Below are 14,766 nucleotides of genomic sequence, written 5' to 3'. Positions count from 1 at the left end.
CGGACCGTCGCGTGGCTGGCTGTTTCGACGCGCATCGCCGTGCCGAGTTGTTTTCGACGCATATAACCGTGCAGGGTTATTTTCGACGCGCACAGCCCGTGCGGGGTTATTTTTGACGCAAACCAGGTACATTTACACGCTAGCAGCGCTAGTGTGTTGTTACAACTACCTAAAGACTCTTTTTATTTTAAACCTTTAAAAAATCATAACTTGACTTGTGTATGTTGGATTTTTGTCGTTTTGGTCTTGTTTTGTCTAGATAAATATTTCCTATTTTTCTAAACTGGTGTTGTGTCATTTTGTAGTGTTTTCATTAAGTTACTGTGTGTGTTGGTACAAATACTTTACGCCCAGCACTCTGAGGTTAAGCCTACTGCTCTGCCAAGCTACCAAGGGGGTAAGCAGGGGTTAGCTGAGGGTGATTCTCTTTTATCCTAACTAGAGTGAGGGTCCTTGCTTGAACAGGGGGTAACCTGACTGTCAACCAAAGACCCCATTTCTAACACTTGGGATTCCAAAAACCTAGAAGATATGTTGCAGATCTACAACTGCCTAGTTAAACCCCTACCTTAATCATATGCTTTCTACGCAATCCGTAAGAAAGAGGAGTTATAGAAGAGGTAACATTGAACCCTTCCTTCTTGAAGACCAAACTATCTCTAGATCTCCAAATCATTCTTTGGAGACCAATGTTAAAATTAACTTTTTTTGGCTTATGACCACTATTTAGAAAATTGGATGTCACATAAGATCTGCTGGAACCGGCTAACATGCTCATAGTGATAGGTGGAAAAATCGCAGTATATATTGAACCAGACAAAGTAGAAACTTCTCAATACAAAGTCCAAAGATACACCACATCCTCAATGACAAGATGTCAACTAATGAGCTCTGTAATCACATCTGCATTTTCCAACCGACAGACCAGACTAGAAGCCATCTGATTTGGGGGGGCTGAATAGAATTTTTGAAGCCCTGGCAAACCTAGATCCCAACTTAAGAAAGAAGCTGCTGCAGGCGAAGATTGCTACAGAACATGACATTTCAGCACATAACATGGGAAAAACATCTCTTATTTTGAATACCTAGTATCTGTCACTCTCACACACACTACACTTTTTGTGGACAGGAACAAATGCACCTTTTTCAGAGGAAAAAGCCAAACCTTTCACTAAAATTATAAAAATGTATATATGTGAAAATAATGTTCTCAGTTAAAAAAATTTTTTTTTTAATCTGCTGATTCTGCCAAAAAAATACTATGTGCAGAGGTGGATCGGTGGCCAACCTGTTGTGCATTTGGGGATCAAATCTCTCCCATGTATGTCAGTTCCACAGCTACCATTCAAGAAGATGGAAAACAGAGCATGCACCTGAGCTTCCAGGTTATGGATCAGACAGTCAAGATGGGGAGGACGCTGCAAGCGGAGTACGGGCAACTCGCTTTTAGAGGTACTCCGGAGAATAACCCACCTCCTCTCACAGTCTCCTTCCCCCCTGCTGCAGGCGCCAACTCCACCTTCCTCCTTGAAAACATGAGCATCATTGGCCTCTATCAGTTGGTCACTGCCCCCATCCAGAGTGCAGGACACACATTGGACCCAGTCTTATCCATGTACTACAGAACTAGATTCTCCCACACTACTGAGCTAACATAGACCGACCACAACATCGACCAACTGCATGATGCCTCAACAAGATCCCCCTGTTCCTCCTGCCGAAACTAGAGCAAAGTTACAGAAACCTCCTGGGTAGCCGCCCTCAAAGATACCAGACCCAACCCCACAGATACCCTTGAGCTCCATGGCCAAGACCTCTCCAACTGGATCTCATCTGCTGCTGACATCGTCGCTCCCTCAGCAGTACCTCCAACTTGAAAACCACTAAGCACACCACATGGTTCACGCAGAACTCAGGACCCTCAAACGCTGCAGCACGAAGCTTGAGAGTTACAGAGGTGCCAACAAATCCCCTACCAACCTCACCTCCTTCAAGTCCCCCCTCAACACTTACCACCACAGACTCAGGGAGACCAAGAAGGAAACCCTTACCTCCCGCATTGAGGCAAGCTCAAGCCACACTAGAGAGCTCTTCAGTATCATCTGAGAATTCTCCTGCCCCTCTGTCACAGAGAACCCTATCCACCCCTCCCAGGACCTCTGTGACAAACTATCTGACTACTTCCACCACAAGATATCTGACATGTACAGCAACTTCGAGCCCCAGCCCACCAACCTCAACATCCACTGCACCTTAATCTCCCCCCCCCAACGGATCACCGAATGGAAACAACTTCCCACTGAAGACACCTTCACCATCATGGCCTTCATCCCTTCCAGGTCCCCAGCAGACCCCTGCCCCCATCACCTCTACAACCTAGGAAAAGAAGCAATCAGAGCACCCTTCACAGAGATCCTCAACATCTCCATAGCCACAGCCACCCTCCCCGACGCTTGGAAACACGCTGCAGACAAGGCCTTCCCGAGGGAACCTTGTGCCAACCCCTACAGACTCAAAAACATCCACCCAAACTCACTCCTTCCATTCCCCCGCTAAAGTCTTGGAAAAGGCCATCAACCACCAACTCATGGAATCCAGCTCCGGCCTAACCACAGTAATAACACCACCCTGATCGCAGCTACCGATGACATCAGACTCCTCCTCCTGCAGCCCTTATCCTCCTTGACCTCTCTGCCGTGTTCAACACCATCTCTAACCACATCCTCATCACCAGACTCCACAGCATTGGCATCTGAGACAACGCACTAGACTGTATCACCTTCTTCCTTTCCGGCCAGACACAGAGAATCCGCCTCCCTCCCTTTGTCTCTTCCCCCAAAGATATCATATGCGGTGCTCCCCAGGGCTCCTCCCGCAGCCCCATACTCTCTAATGCGTATATGACTCCTCTAGCAAACGTTCCACGCACCGACAGACTCAACATGATCTCCTACGTCGACGACACAGCTCATCCTCTCCCTCACAGACAACGCCACCACGACACAAACCAACTTCCAGAACACAATGACCGACATCGCCTCCTGGACGAAGTCTAACTGCCTCAAGTTACAGTCAGACAAAACAGAGATCCTCATCTTCAAAAACAAGCCATCCTGCTGGGACGACTGGGCCTTGGTCCTCCCCACCTACGCCCTGCAGCCACGCCCGCAACTTAAGGATCATCCTCGACACCCAACTGACCATGAAACACCAGATCAACGCCGTCTCCTCTGCCTGCTTCACACTCCCTGCATGTTCTGCAAGATTTTCCAATGGATTCCCATCACCACTAGGAAGCCTATCACTCAGGCCCTCATATCCAGCTGCCTCAACTACAGCAACACACTCTACATCAGAACCACAAAGCAGCTCCTGAACTGCCTCCAGATCACCCAGAATGCTGCCGCAAGACTCATCCTCAACCTCCCCATGCAAAAAAAATGTACCCCCAACCTCAGAGCCCTCCACTGGCTCCCCATAGAGCAAAGATGCCTGTTCAAACTCCTCATCAATGCCCAGAAGGCCCTCTACAATGATACATCAACAACAGCCTCACTTTCCACCTCCGACAAGAGAACTCCACTTAGCCACCCTCGCCACGGCCCATGTCTCCCGCATCCACTGTGAACTCCTCGGTGGATGCTCCTTCTACCACCTTGCCGCCAAATCCTGGCATGCCCTGCCCCTCCAACTGCGCACCTCCCCCTCTCTCAAGGACTTCAGAAAGCAGCTCAAGACCTTGCTTTTCGACCAACACCAAACAAGTGAGAGCTGAAGCTTCACTCTAGCACCTGGAGACCACCCGGGGTGACAAGCTCATGCTCCACAACACCCCACTGATTGATTGATTGACAGTCCTATGGGGCCAATATTTCCCCTACTTGAGAACTGTCAGTCAAGTCTCTAGGTCCATGAAGTCAGTGCACTCACATATAGAAGGCTCCAGTGGGTAATGTCCTTTCTAGCTTAACTGGGATCTGATGTAGAGGGGTCCTGAAGAGAGCTGACAACCTATTCAGGTGCAAGTAGGCTGAAACATGTTGACCATTTGATATGAAGGCCAAGTAATTACTTCCCATCACATCACACTGTTCATATCGTTACCCCATCCCAGTGACAATAAATTAGGAGTTTACCTGGGTATAGAGGTAATTTTAACAGATCCCATTATGCCTCCATAACTGGTGGTGACTCTTCCTCTAAGTGGAGGTAAAAAAAAGACCCAGTGATGAGGGAACCACATACCACTGGTAGTAGCTAGCTGGTTAGGGTCTAAGAACACTTTTTGGAGATTTCTCTGAAAGAGACCCTGGTTGAATATATGGAATGTTTCACTCTCATTTATGTTGATGATATCTTGATCGAAAGCTGAGTGAAAGCCTTGTATTGCTTCTGGTCCCCCTGTTTTGTGTATGGATCAGACCGGTCAACCCTGGAATGTTTTCTAGAGTGTGGTCAGTTTAAACATGGGCAGAGCTGCCAACTTGCCACCTTCACTTCAAACAAAACCTGCAGGTTTAGATTTATCCTCCTGAAAGTAGCATATCCCTATAAAGATGCAACAATTAGCAGATGAGGATTTTTCTTTTTTTAATTATCTGCCACAGGGCTGCAATGTACCTTTATGTCCGTCCCTTTCTGACCCTAATCACACTACACCACCTGGTCAGTGCTCCACTTCCCACATCAGTGCACCTCCACATCACAGAACCCAGAGGGCACTGCCATGCACTGTACCACACAGGGCCAGCTTAAGAGATGCGTGAGTGGTGCGGCTGCACTGGGCACTGACTTGGGGAGTGAGGCACTGACCTCAGTGGGGGCACTGTGCGAATTAAAATACCTGCAGTGGAGTTCCTTGTGCATCCAGTTTTCAGGCAGCAATAAAATGTGAAGATAACTCTTGTGATTAATGTTCCTGCTACAGAAAGAGATCAGAGTTTTATCTAGTGGCAGTTTTGACTTGCCATAAAGTAGCGCAGAGGGTTAATATGCGCACTGCAGAACACAGATCTGTATTTTATGTGGATAGCTGAGTGGATTACTGTTTTGTCACAGAGGTTCTTTTGCTACTGCAGTTCATAAGATACAACCCTAATATCGAACAGTGGCTGTTATGAACTGTCATCAAAGAGCTCCATGCAAACTGCATAAATAGGTCGAAATTTATGATTTTCCCCAGTATTTCATTATTTATTTCTAATGTTGCTAAAAATGTTTCGTTTGGGTAGATATAGATTCTTATTGGTAAAGTCCACCTCTAGCAGTATTTTAAAACAAATTAAATGTATGTAAGAGAGGGGCTATGGAGAGATAAGGGGCACTTTTGCAGGGTGGTAGTGAGGGAATCTGAGGAGGGGATCATTGGGGGATGCAAGAATAATTGTTGTACTGGATGCCACCAGCACTAAAGCAGACCCTGGCACCACACCACCACACTGCAGGCACAGCAGTGACACTGCTCAGACTGCCAACACCCACATATAAAACATGTGGGGCCCAATTCACAAAGGTAAACTTAGACCAAAGGTCCAAGTTTAGACCAAAAGTGCAAGTTTAGACCTAAAGTCTAACTTTACTCAGAGTAAAGTTAGACTTTTGGTCTAAGTTTAGACTTTTGGTCTAGAGTTAGACCAAAAGTCTAAACTTAAACCAAAAGTCCAACTTTACAGTACATGGCCAACCTCCGGTGAAGATGGCTGCTTCCTAGGGCGGTACCTCTCCTGCTTTCCGACAAATCCTATGGCATCCTTTCACAAATCCAATTTACCAGCCTACAAACAGCACAAACAGTCCCCTGCTGTACTGGAACAGCTTTGCCTGAGTTGAGCCTTCAGTGCTGGAAGGAACAAGCTCTGCAGACAGGCGGGGCCTGAGGCCACATGAGAGCTGCTCCTGGAAATAGATGAATCCTGCAGCGGCCATGCAGGAAAGAAACACCTCATGGCTGACTGGAGACCTGAGATATCGGCAGCCGGGTGCGGAGGCAGAGAATCTCATCCCCCTGCGGTCTGTGGGTTGCAGGCAATGGACGGCAGTGGAGGAGGGTGAAGGGGCGTCGCGCGAGGCACCTTGAGCCCAACAGCAGTGTCAGCAATTGGGTGCTCGCACGCCAGACAGACCGCAGCCCCCCTTCATAACAACACTCGCCTCGTTGTCATTCCAGCGGGACTTGGGAGGTGACACCTGCTGCACACAGTCTCTACCCCAATGATAAGAGTGCTGGCCTAAATCAATCAATCATGGATTTGTAAAGCGCAGCTAATCACCCATAGGGTCTCAAGGCACTGAAAACACCATATCAAGGAAAACTCAGGCCCTAACACCAAGGAAATGGGCCCACACGAACCTTGGGTGCGAACAGAACTCAACCTTCCCCACTCATATAGCTAATTGCCAAGCCTTCCTCATACTGTCAACAGTGGCTTGCAAAGACTTTATGTCTCAGCCACGGCTGCACGGACACTTTCCAGCTGAAAGGCAAGCTATGCCAGTATCATGAGGGATTGACCCGGGCAGGGGAATACAGGAGCAGGGACTGTGATTTCATGCGAGGGTGCACACCGGCAGAACAGTGCTCTCCCCCAAGTGACTACAATCCTGGAACTGGAAAATGGGGCTCAGGGGCACTTCACACCCACTGTTTGTTTTCACCTCTACAGAAGCAATGAATGGCCCACGGTATCCTGGGCTGAGTGTTAACCCCCAGACAGTGAGTGGTGAGTGTCCCTCCAGCAATCTTCCTTCCTGACGTCACATTAAAACAAGACACGGTCATCATGTCTGGAGGGCGTGGACCCCAGCCAACGCAACAAACTAAACTAGATAAATATGCCCTCCCTCATGCCAAACAAGGCAGGCTCATCCTGGCAGACACAAGAGATGGAGCAGCACATGAGGATGAAGAAACACCCACTCTTAACGTCTTCCTGGTGGTGATTCAAGGTGTGAAGGGGGTGCTGGAACTCAAGATAGACTCAGTATCAATGGAACTCACACTAGTTCACGCCGACCTCCGTAATATCAGAGTCTGTGTGAAGGACACAGAGGACTCTCTGTCCTCCCTCCAGGCTGATACGGCCTTCCTCAAAACTCAGGTCAAAGACATGTGTGCTACAATGGAGTCACTAGGCGCAAAACAAGAGGTCATCGAGGGGCACTCAAGGTGCAACAACATTCGCCTAGTTGGAGTACGAGAGCGGGCGGACGGACCAGCAACGGCTCTCTTTGTGAAAGATATCATCCTCAACAAATTAAAGCCGCAAAGGCCATCTAAATACTTTTCAGTAAAAAGGGCACGCATAGGTCCGGGTGCTCCTCCAAGACTAAAGATCCCCCTGCACAACAATAGCCCACATCTTCAACTATAGAGACCCAGATGCCATTCTCCAAGCGGCACGTCGGGCCCTGCCGATCCAAATATACAATGCAACAATTTAGTTCATTCTGGACTATACCCTGCGGGTCCAGCACCTTCATCGCAGTTTCGCAGAGGTAAAACGTGCTCTCCGGGAAGAGGAACTGAAATATTCAATGCAATTTCCGGCACACTTGAGGGTGGCAGCAGAAGGGAGAATGTGGCATTTCACTACTCCAGAAGCAACATGTGAATGGCTGGAGGGTTGGTGCCAAACGGGTCGACCACGGCAGAAACAGAAGTCGTGGTTCCCAAGCAATGTGCTCCATTCACCGGACCAGCGAAAAGGAAAACTGCAAGGGCAACCAAGTGCAAAACCTTCAACCCTGCAGCAACCAGAGTACATTTCCACAGTTACACAGCCACAGGACCAAGAAGAATTGGGGGGGAGGCTTAACAGTCAAGGAGACCGGCCCTTCCTCCTTCCCAGTGATGAGGTGCTGACAAGACAAATCAGAAGCTGCATTACCTTGGGGAGTGGAGAGAACACCCCAACATCTATAAAGGTGACTATGATTGAAAGCTGGTAACGAGGACCTCTTTTGCAAGTCTGGGATATCGGATGGGGGACGACTTTTAAGGTCCACTGTCCACCATAGTTAAGCTAGCTAAAGGGCGAAAGGCACTGTCTAAAGTTGGGGAGGAAGGTGGTTTGAGGCCCGCTATGCAGGGAGTCAGGGAGGGTGGGAGTTCTGGGGGTTTTGTTGGTTAAACTTGGCTCCAGGTTTCGGAACACAGGAGTTCCTGAGTACCTACATCACACATCACAGGAGACACATGGAATCTCCCCTGTTGTCCCCCAGAATTTACCGCTGTGACAGTGAGCTACTGAACAACTTCTCCAGCACCCACCATGGTACCTGTAGATAGGAATGCTCCGTCCGTTACACTCCTATCATGGAACTTCCATAGGTTAGGTGATAAAATTCAACGCATAGTAGTCCTCCAGTATCTTAAACAGCAATCAGCAGACAGATCCCTACTACAAGAAACTCACCTACAAGGGAACTCATGTAAAATGTTTGAGAGATGGGGCTACAAATTCGAGGCACATTCTGGATTTACAACAGGATCCAGGAGCGGGGGATTTAAGTTAAGAAATCGTTGCCGTTAGAGGTTCAGCAGACCTGGTCTGACACCCACGCCACATTGTGGCCTTAACTGGGAAATGTCTGCACGGTATATACTCCACCACACCTGCACGAAACCACACTCCGAGACTTAGGCTCACTACTCCTGGGTTTGCCAGAGGGGACGCTGATTGTAGGAGGTGATTTTAAGTTGTCCTTCTGTGATACACGCAATCACCGACCCCACAGACAGACCCAGGCTCTTGCACACCCCTCCTCTGACTTCCTGAGTGCTATAGGACTAACAGACATATGGAGGGCACATCACCCACATGAACAACAATTTACCTTTCTTCCCGGGCGCATGGTAGCATGCCCCCCATAGATTAAATTTTTTCATATTAAAACGGCAAGCCGATGCCTTTACAGAGGTGCACCACCTGACACGTGCATATCAGATCACTCACCTGTTGTAGTGACCTACCTCAATTAATCCCTGGTATCTCTAATTGCCTAAGATCACAAAGGACCTCCATAGAGCAAATACCCATTACTTTACCGCCAATGCTCTCTCAGTTGATTCCGCCCAGACATTATGGGAAGCTTACAAGGTAGTAATAAGAGGACATGAAATAGCCTACATAGAGGGACATAAAAATGAGGATAGGGCATGCCTAGTAACACTGGAAGAGGAAATACAGGTGCTAGAAAAAAACCTGACACAAGACATGACAGCAGAGTCCACACATAAGCTCAAACTGAAGCAGCGTGAATATAAAGAGGTAGCAACTGATCCAGCACCACTGAGCCACAGGGCAATGCAACACCACTTACCCGAGGTTGGGGACAAGGCCAGCAAATTGCTGGTCTGTTGGATAGAAGAGTTCAATTAAGTAACTGGGTAATAGGAGTGCAGAAACCAATGGGGAAAGTTGTGCACACAAGTCAGAAGATCTCTGACGCATTTGCAGCTTATTCTGCCCACCGGTACACTGCCTCTGTGACAGCTACAGAGGAGAAAACTAGAGAGCTCCTCACTAACATCAAAATGCCATCTCTGAGGGTAGAGGACCAACGGAAGCTGAAATTACAGCAGCAATACAGGACCTGTCCTGCGGAAGGTTGGCTAGCCCAAAACGGACTTCCGACTGACTTTATAATCTCTGATGCCCAAAACTAGCTCCACACCTCTTAAACATGTTCCTGGAAAGTAGACAATGAGAGGTCTTGCTCGAGGATCAGAGGCTTGCAACTATTGTCATGATCCACAAAGCTGGGAAACTGCCTGAGGATTGTTCATCCTACAGGCCAATTTCCTTTCTAAATGTAGATACTGGCCAAAGTCTTGGCTTCTTGTCTCCTGAAAGTAATTCCCTCCTTGGTCCACTGCGATCAATCGGGCTTTATGCCCCGCAGTAGTACCATGTTAAATCTGAGGTGACTGCATAGTGTACTGCGCAGGGCTCCAGAGAAACAAGAGGCAGCAGTGGTGTTCGCTCTTGATGCGCACAAGGCCTGTGATTCTATTAACTGAACCTTCATTTTTGAGGTTCCGATTAAACTTGGCTTTGGCCTGGATTTCCTTAAATGGCTACAACTTCTCTACACTGCACCCTTAGTGCGAGTCAGGGTTAATGGCCGTCTATTGAAGATCTTCAGTCTACACAAGGGCACAAGACAGGGCTGGCCATTAATAATTGACCTAATAATGGAGCCTCTGGCAGCCTGGATAAGGCAAGATCCTTTTGATCAGCCAGAATAGTGCAGAACAAACTGTGCAGGGGTGGTATTATAGGGGTATCGGGCTACCTGATGTTCAAAAATACTATTGGGCGGCCAACTAACCACAATTAATGGTTGGGCCTTTGGCCCCCCCAGAGGACCCAGCCGATGGCATGGACTGGCTCAATTTACAACCAGGTGGTTATCTTCGAGCACTGTACAGCCCCCACAAGTGGGCCAAATGTCAAGGTCCAACAGACATCGTTATAGAAATGTGGCACAGGGAGACCAGATTTCTGGGGTGGACAGGCAAGCTAACACATTTTACGCTTCTGTGGGACACGGCGGCACTCGGTACACTGGGAGATCAACCTGGTTTCGACAAATGGGACCTGGTATTTCTAGGGTGGGGGACTTATGGAGCCAGGGGGCAATCATATATTTTGCAGACCTGCAAATGGAATACCACCTAGCCCACAGTGAACACTATAGATATGTACAGATCTGATATGCACTCCACATGGCGATACTCAAAAACACGCAACTTCCAGAGTCAGCGCCCTTGGAAGACATGCTTCTGGATGAATACATGCCATGCAAAGTCACTTCATTGACATAATGAAGTGAAAATAACCCTCAACTCGCCAGACACATTGGTAAAATTGCATGACAATTGAGCACCTGATCTAGGGGACATAGAGGATGATTAATGGATTGAAGCTGTGGCCTCCCCTAGAGAAACTGCCATCAGATCAGGATTACTCCTGGTGCAACTAAAGATACTAGGCGGTGCATATCTCTCCCCAACCACGCTGTTCAAAATGGGCGGAGCAGGAACCACGAATTGCAGGCAGGGCTGTGGTCAGATGGCTACCTTTTATCATGTGATTTGGGATTGTCCAAAAACGCAAGCTTTTTGGGGGGAAGTGGTACAGAGCCTAAATGCTGTCTTGGGTTCCTCCTTCACACCGGAAGCGAAGTAGCGTCTTACATATGGGGGAATTGGAACTGCCTTGATAGCCATGGGTGAGGGCAACACAGGCTCTGTCAGTCGCAGAGCGCAACATTGTCAGAGTATGGGGGGCAGAAAGGGTGCAGAGTGGAGTAGGGATATGGACTGGTGCATGCTGGAGGAAAAGATTGTTTACAAAAGCTGTGGGTGTCCAAGGAGATGGGACAAACGCAGGAGGCCCTGGAAGTCATACAGGGGCGGTATGTAGGAGGTGCTCCTGAAGATTGCGACCTGACTCTATAGGTCGAGAGGATCAAGATAGAACGCCAAGGGTTTTGGAGGATCCGAAATGGGAGACAGAGGTGGGGGGTACACGATATTATAATGTTATACGAGTGCTGTAGAACTGGTTTGGTCCTCGGCGCTTCTTTTTCTTAAAAATATCAATAAAAAGAATTGATTAAAAAGGTATAACTTTACTGAGAGTAAAGTTAGACTTTAAGTATAAGCTCAGACTTTTGGTCTAAACTTAGACTGTTGGTGTAAGTTTACCTTTGTGAATCGGGCTCCTTGTATGCTCACCCTGCAGCAGCTTATCACTGAAGGAAAGCCAGACCTATTGAGCTTGTCAATCGGTGCTCGAGGTTCCTATTCTGTACATCTCTTAGGTCTGCAGCTGCTGATGGCCCCTCCCCTTGAGAGCACAGTTACAGGGATCCAGGATGTCAGTGTGTTTATGTTCAGATGTTTCGTCATGTCTGCCTTCACGCCTCACAAGCTGTTACTTTAGAATATTTCCTGTTTCTACTTGCCTCACATTCTTGTCTGCAGAAGTGTGCTTATTTCACATTTAGTGCTTCGAAGGCAGGGAGGGCGATGTTGCGAAAAGTGAGAAACGTTCCTGAAGACCTTCACTCTGCTTGAACTTCGTGTGCTGATCAGGGAGGAGCCTGATGATAGCGGCTAGAAGCCTGGTGAGCTGGGCTCATGCCATGGATCTCTCACCCGGAAGGAGCCGTGTCACCTGCGGGTTACAGGTTCCAATCCCAGTGAGACAGCTCATATGGTTGAGTGCCTGCGGCGGTGATCTCTGTGTAGAAATGCTACGGTTGTAGGTTCCAGAGCTACAGGGCTAGTAAGACAGCGCAGTGGGCTAATGTGACTCCTGCAGAGATCTAGATTGCAAGAGAGATGTGTGTGAGAGAGAGTTTTTCATTTTCTCAGATATTGAATGTGTAGAATGAAGCTACTTGCAGGGAGCCTTGGAGTGCCCTACAGAGGACATTTTAACATCTTGGCTGCAGGCAGCTCACATAAACTAAGGAGCATATTTATGAGAGGCTTGCACCACCATTGCGTCAATTTTAATGACCTAAGAGGCTCCATAAAACCACTTCGGAGCATGTGGCGCAGCGGGCAGTCCTACTGACTACAGAGTTGGGGCTGCAGGTTCAAGTCTCAGTATCAGCTGAACATTCTGGGCAAATCACCAAATCTCCCAGTACCTAAGGACAGCGCCTGGATACCCTCAGGGGTGAATAGCTGTCCTCTACAAATCCAAGCATTTATTTATTAAGCCAAAGCAGTGCAAATCGCTGCGTAGCATTACTCTGCACAAGGAAGGCATTCCATGGGCTTTGCAGTGGGTGTTCCCATGCAACACCCATGAGTTTTGGTGCAATCCTAGATTTACAACAGCCTGTAAACCTTGAGTTGCGTCAAAACCTTACGCCTCCCCAGGGGATGCGCAACGAGGAGAAATATCTTTATTTCTCTTTGTTTTTTCCTCTTCCTATCTGTGCTGCTTTCTGCATAGGATGAAGAAAACAGCTCCACTGATTGTGTTTGTGCAGGAAGGTGTCCCTTCTTGCATAGAAGCAATCCTGCATGCAACGCAGGCTCCCCTGCTCTATAATGCAAGAGTGCCCGCATTGGCGCTAGGCTGCAGAAACGGCGCCAGCGTAGGGGGAACAACAGGAATGTGCTGCATGCCATAGATATGGCACACTCCTGCCCTTTCACTTTGATGCGGGCAGCGCAGCAAGGTGACCTGCTCAACTGCCCTACGCCACATCCCCATACATTTGGGCCTAAGTTTGGTCGAAGGTTTTGAGTTGGGTGTCTATGTTTGCTTTCCCTTTGGCTCAGGTCCACTCACAGGGTGGACACTTGCTTCTCTAGACCTGTTAAGTGCTGGTTTACACCAACCTCTCTTTCTCCCCACATATCTCAAAGATACAGGCACTCTACTGTGAGGCTGCATTGACACCTCACATTTTAAAAATGATCTGACGCTATGTTTTAAATAATACAACAAACATTCTATTTTATGCACCTAGTCTACCTGCTTCTTTTTCACAAACAGCCTCATATCTCTTAATTTCCCATTCTCTCAAGTGTCTTCCTTTCACCTTCTACTGTCTGTAAAGAGAACATTATACCGAGTGTAATAATTCCACACTGGGCCATAGAATACACCTTTACAAGTGATACTGGTACTCTTGCGATACCCAGGTGACCTACCTGGATCCATCACTGCGGCGGGTGGGCTCACGTCCTCAGGGTCCTCGAGGTTCTGTCTCCTACTCCTCTCCTATAATGGTTGCTTGCAGATACTTAACCCCCCTTCTAGACTTGCTTGAGACCAGTGGATGGTAAGTCCTTGGTGACAGCTTGCAGAGTGAGCTCTCTCTGTTCACCACAAGAGATGTCTTCTAATCTTCCCTGACACAGGCTTCTCTGAGCTTGGAAAACTTGAGTTAACTCCTCAGCAGGGTACACATCACTGCAATTGGCTTGTGAAGCATCATGACGGCTCTGAGACCTGGAGGGATGTGGGGAGCTGAGGGCTGAGGACACACTCCCTGTGCCCCCTGACTTCCTGTTAGGTGTTTCTCTTTGTTTATAACTGCACAGTGTGCCAGCCTACACGGTGCAGCAGCCAGAGTGTGTTGTGTAACTTATCACATCCTATGATGTCAGCTGGGTGTGTGTTTCCACATGCCATGGCTCCTGCACCCCTGCCTGAGGCTCAGAGTTGAGCCTCTGCTTAGAGTCAGCCAATGTTCTTACTGTTAAATCTTTTGCTCACTTCCCAATAGAGGAATAGTGGGGAAGTTCAACAGTTTACCTGACTTATATCAAATATTACAGCTCCTCAAGTCATAGGCAAGCTGTATGTGGGCAAGAAAGAAGGGAATTACAGAGCAATCTGAGAAACAATCCTGCAATCTCAGGCAATCTGTCTGAAGGACAGTTTTATGTGAACTATACACTGTTTTATCTTCTGTTATTAGTAATTTTGCATAACTTATTTCTGAGGATATGCTCCTTTCCCTTGTTTCTTCTCAACACAACATCACTAAGCACTCTTTAGCACATTCACCCTCAGAGGGCTGAGAACTGTTCCTGGGCCACCATGTCCCATGTGCCTGCTTTGTGAGATTTCTGAGCCCTAGCTTCTATTCCCATTATATATTGTTTCATATTCCTAGCATCCTTCCATTGAGGTGTCAAGGCAAACGGGACGCGACACGTTTCAGACGTTTTGATACAATGGACTAGTTCCTGAAATGTTATCACTTGACATAAATTTACAGTACTGG

At 47.9% G+C, this 14,766-nt stretch overlaps 1 protein-coding gene across 2 annotated transcripts in view; it reads right to left on the bottom strand.

The window, feature by feature from the left end:
- Positions 1 to 14,063, bottom strand: part of LOC138251872 (long-chain-fatty-acid--CoA ligase ACSBG2-like) — a 327,149-nt gene extending 313,086 nt beyond the window's left edge. For both annotated transcript variants that reach the window (XM_069205686.1, XM_069205687.1), the window contains exon 1: positions 13,685 to 14,063. In XM_069205686.1, coding sequence (XP_069061787.1) covers positions 13,685 to 13,694 — 10 coding nt within the window. In that variant the 5' untranslated portion in view covers positions 13,695 to 14,063. The remainder of the gene's footprint in view (positions 1 to 13,684) is intronic.
- Positions 14,064 to 14,766: the final 703 nt, after the last annotated feature.

The sequence above is a fragment of the Pleurodeles waltl genome, chromosome 1_2 (genome assembly GCF_031143425.1).
Source record: "Pleurodeles waltl isolate 20211129_DDA chromosome 1_2, aPleWal1.hap1.20221129, whole genome shotgun sequence".
NCBI classification, from domain to species: Eukaryota; Metazoa; Chordata; class Amphibia; order Caudata; family Salamandridae; genus Pleurodeles; species Pleurodeles waltl.
This window is presented reverse-complemented; position numbering and strand designations above follow the sequence as displayed.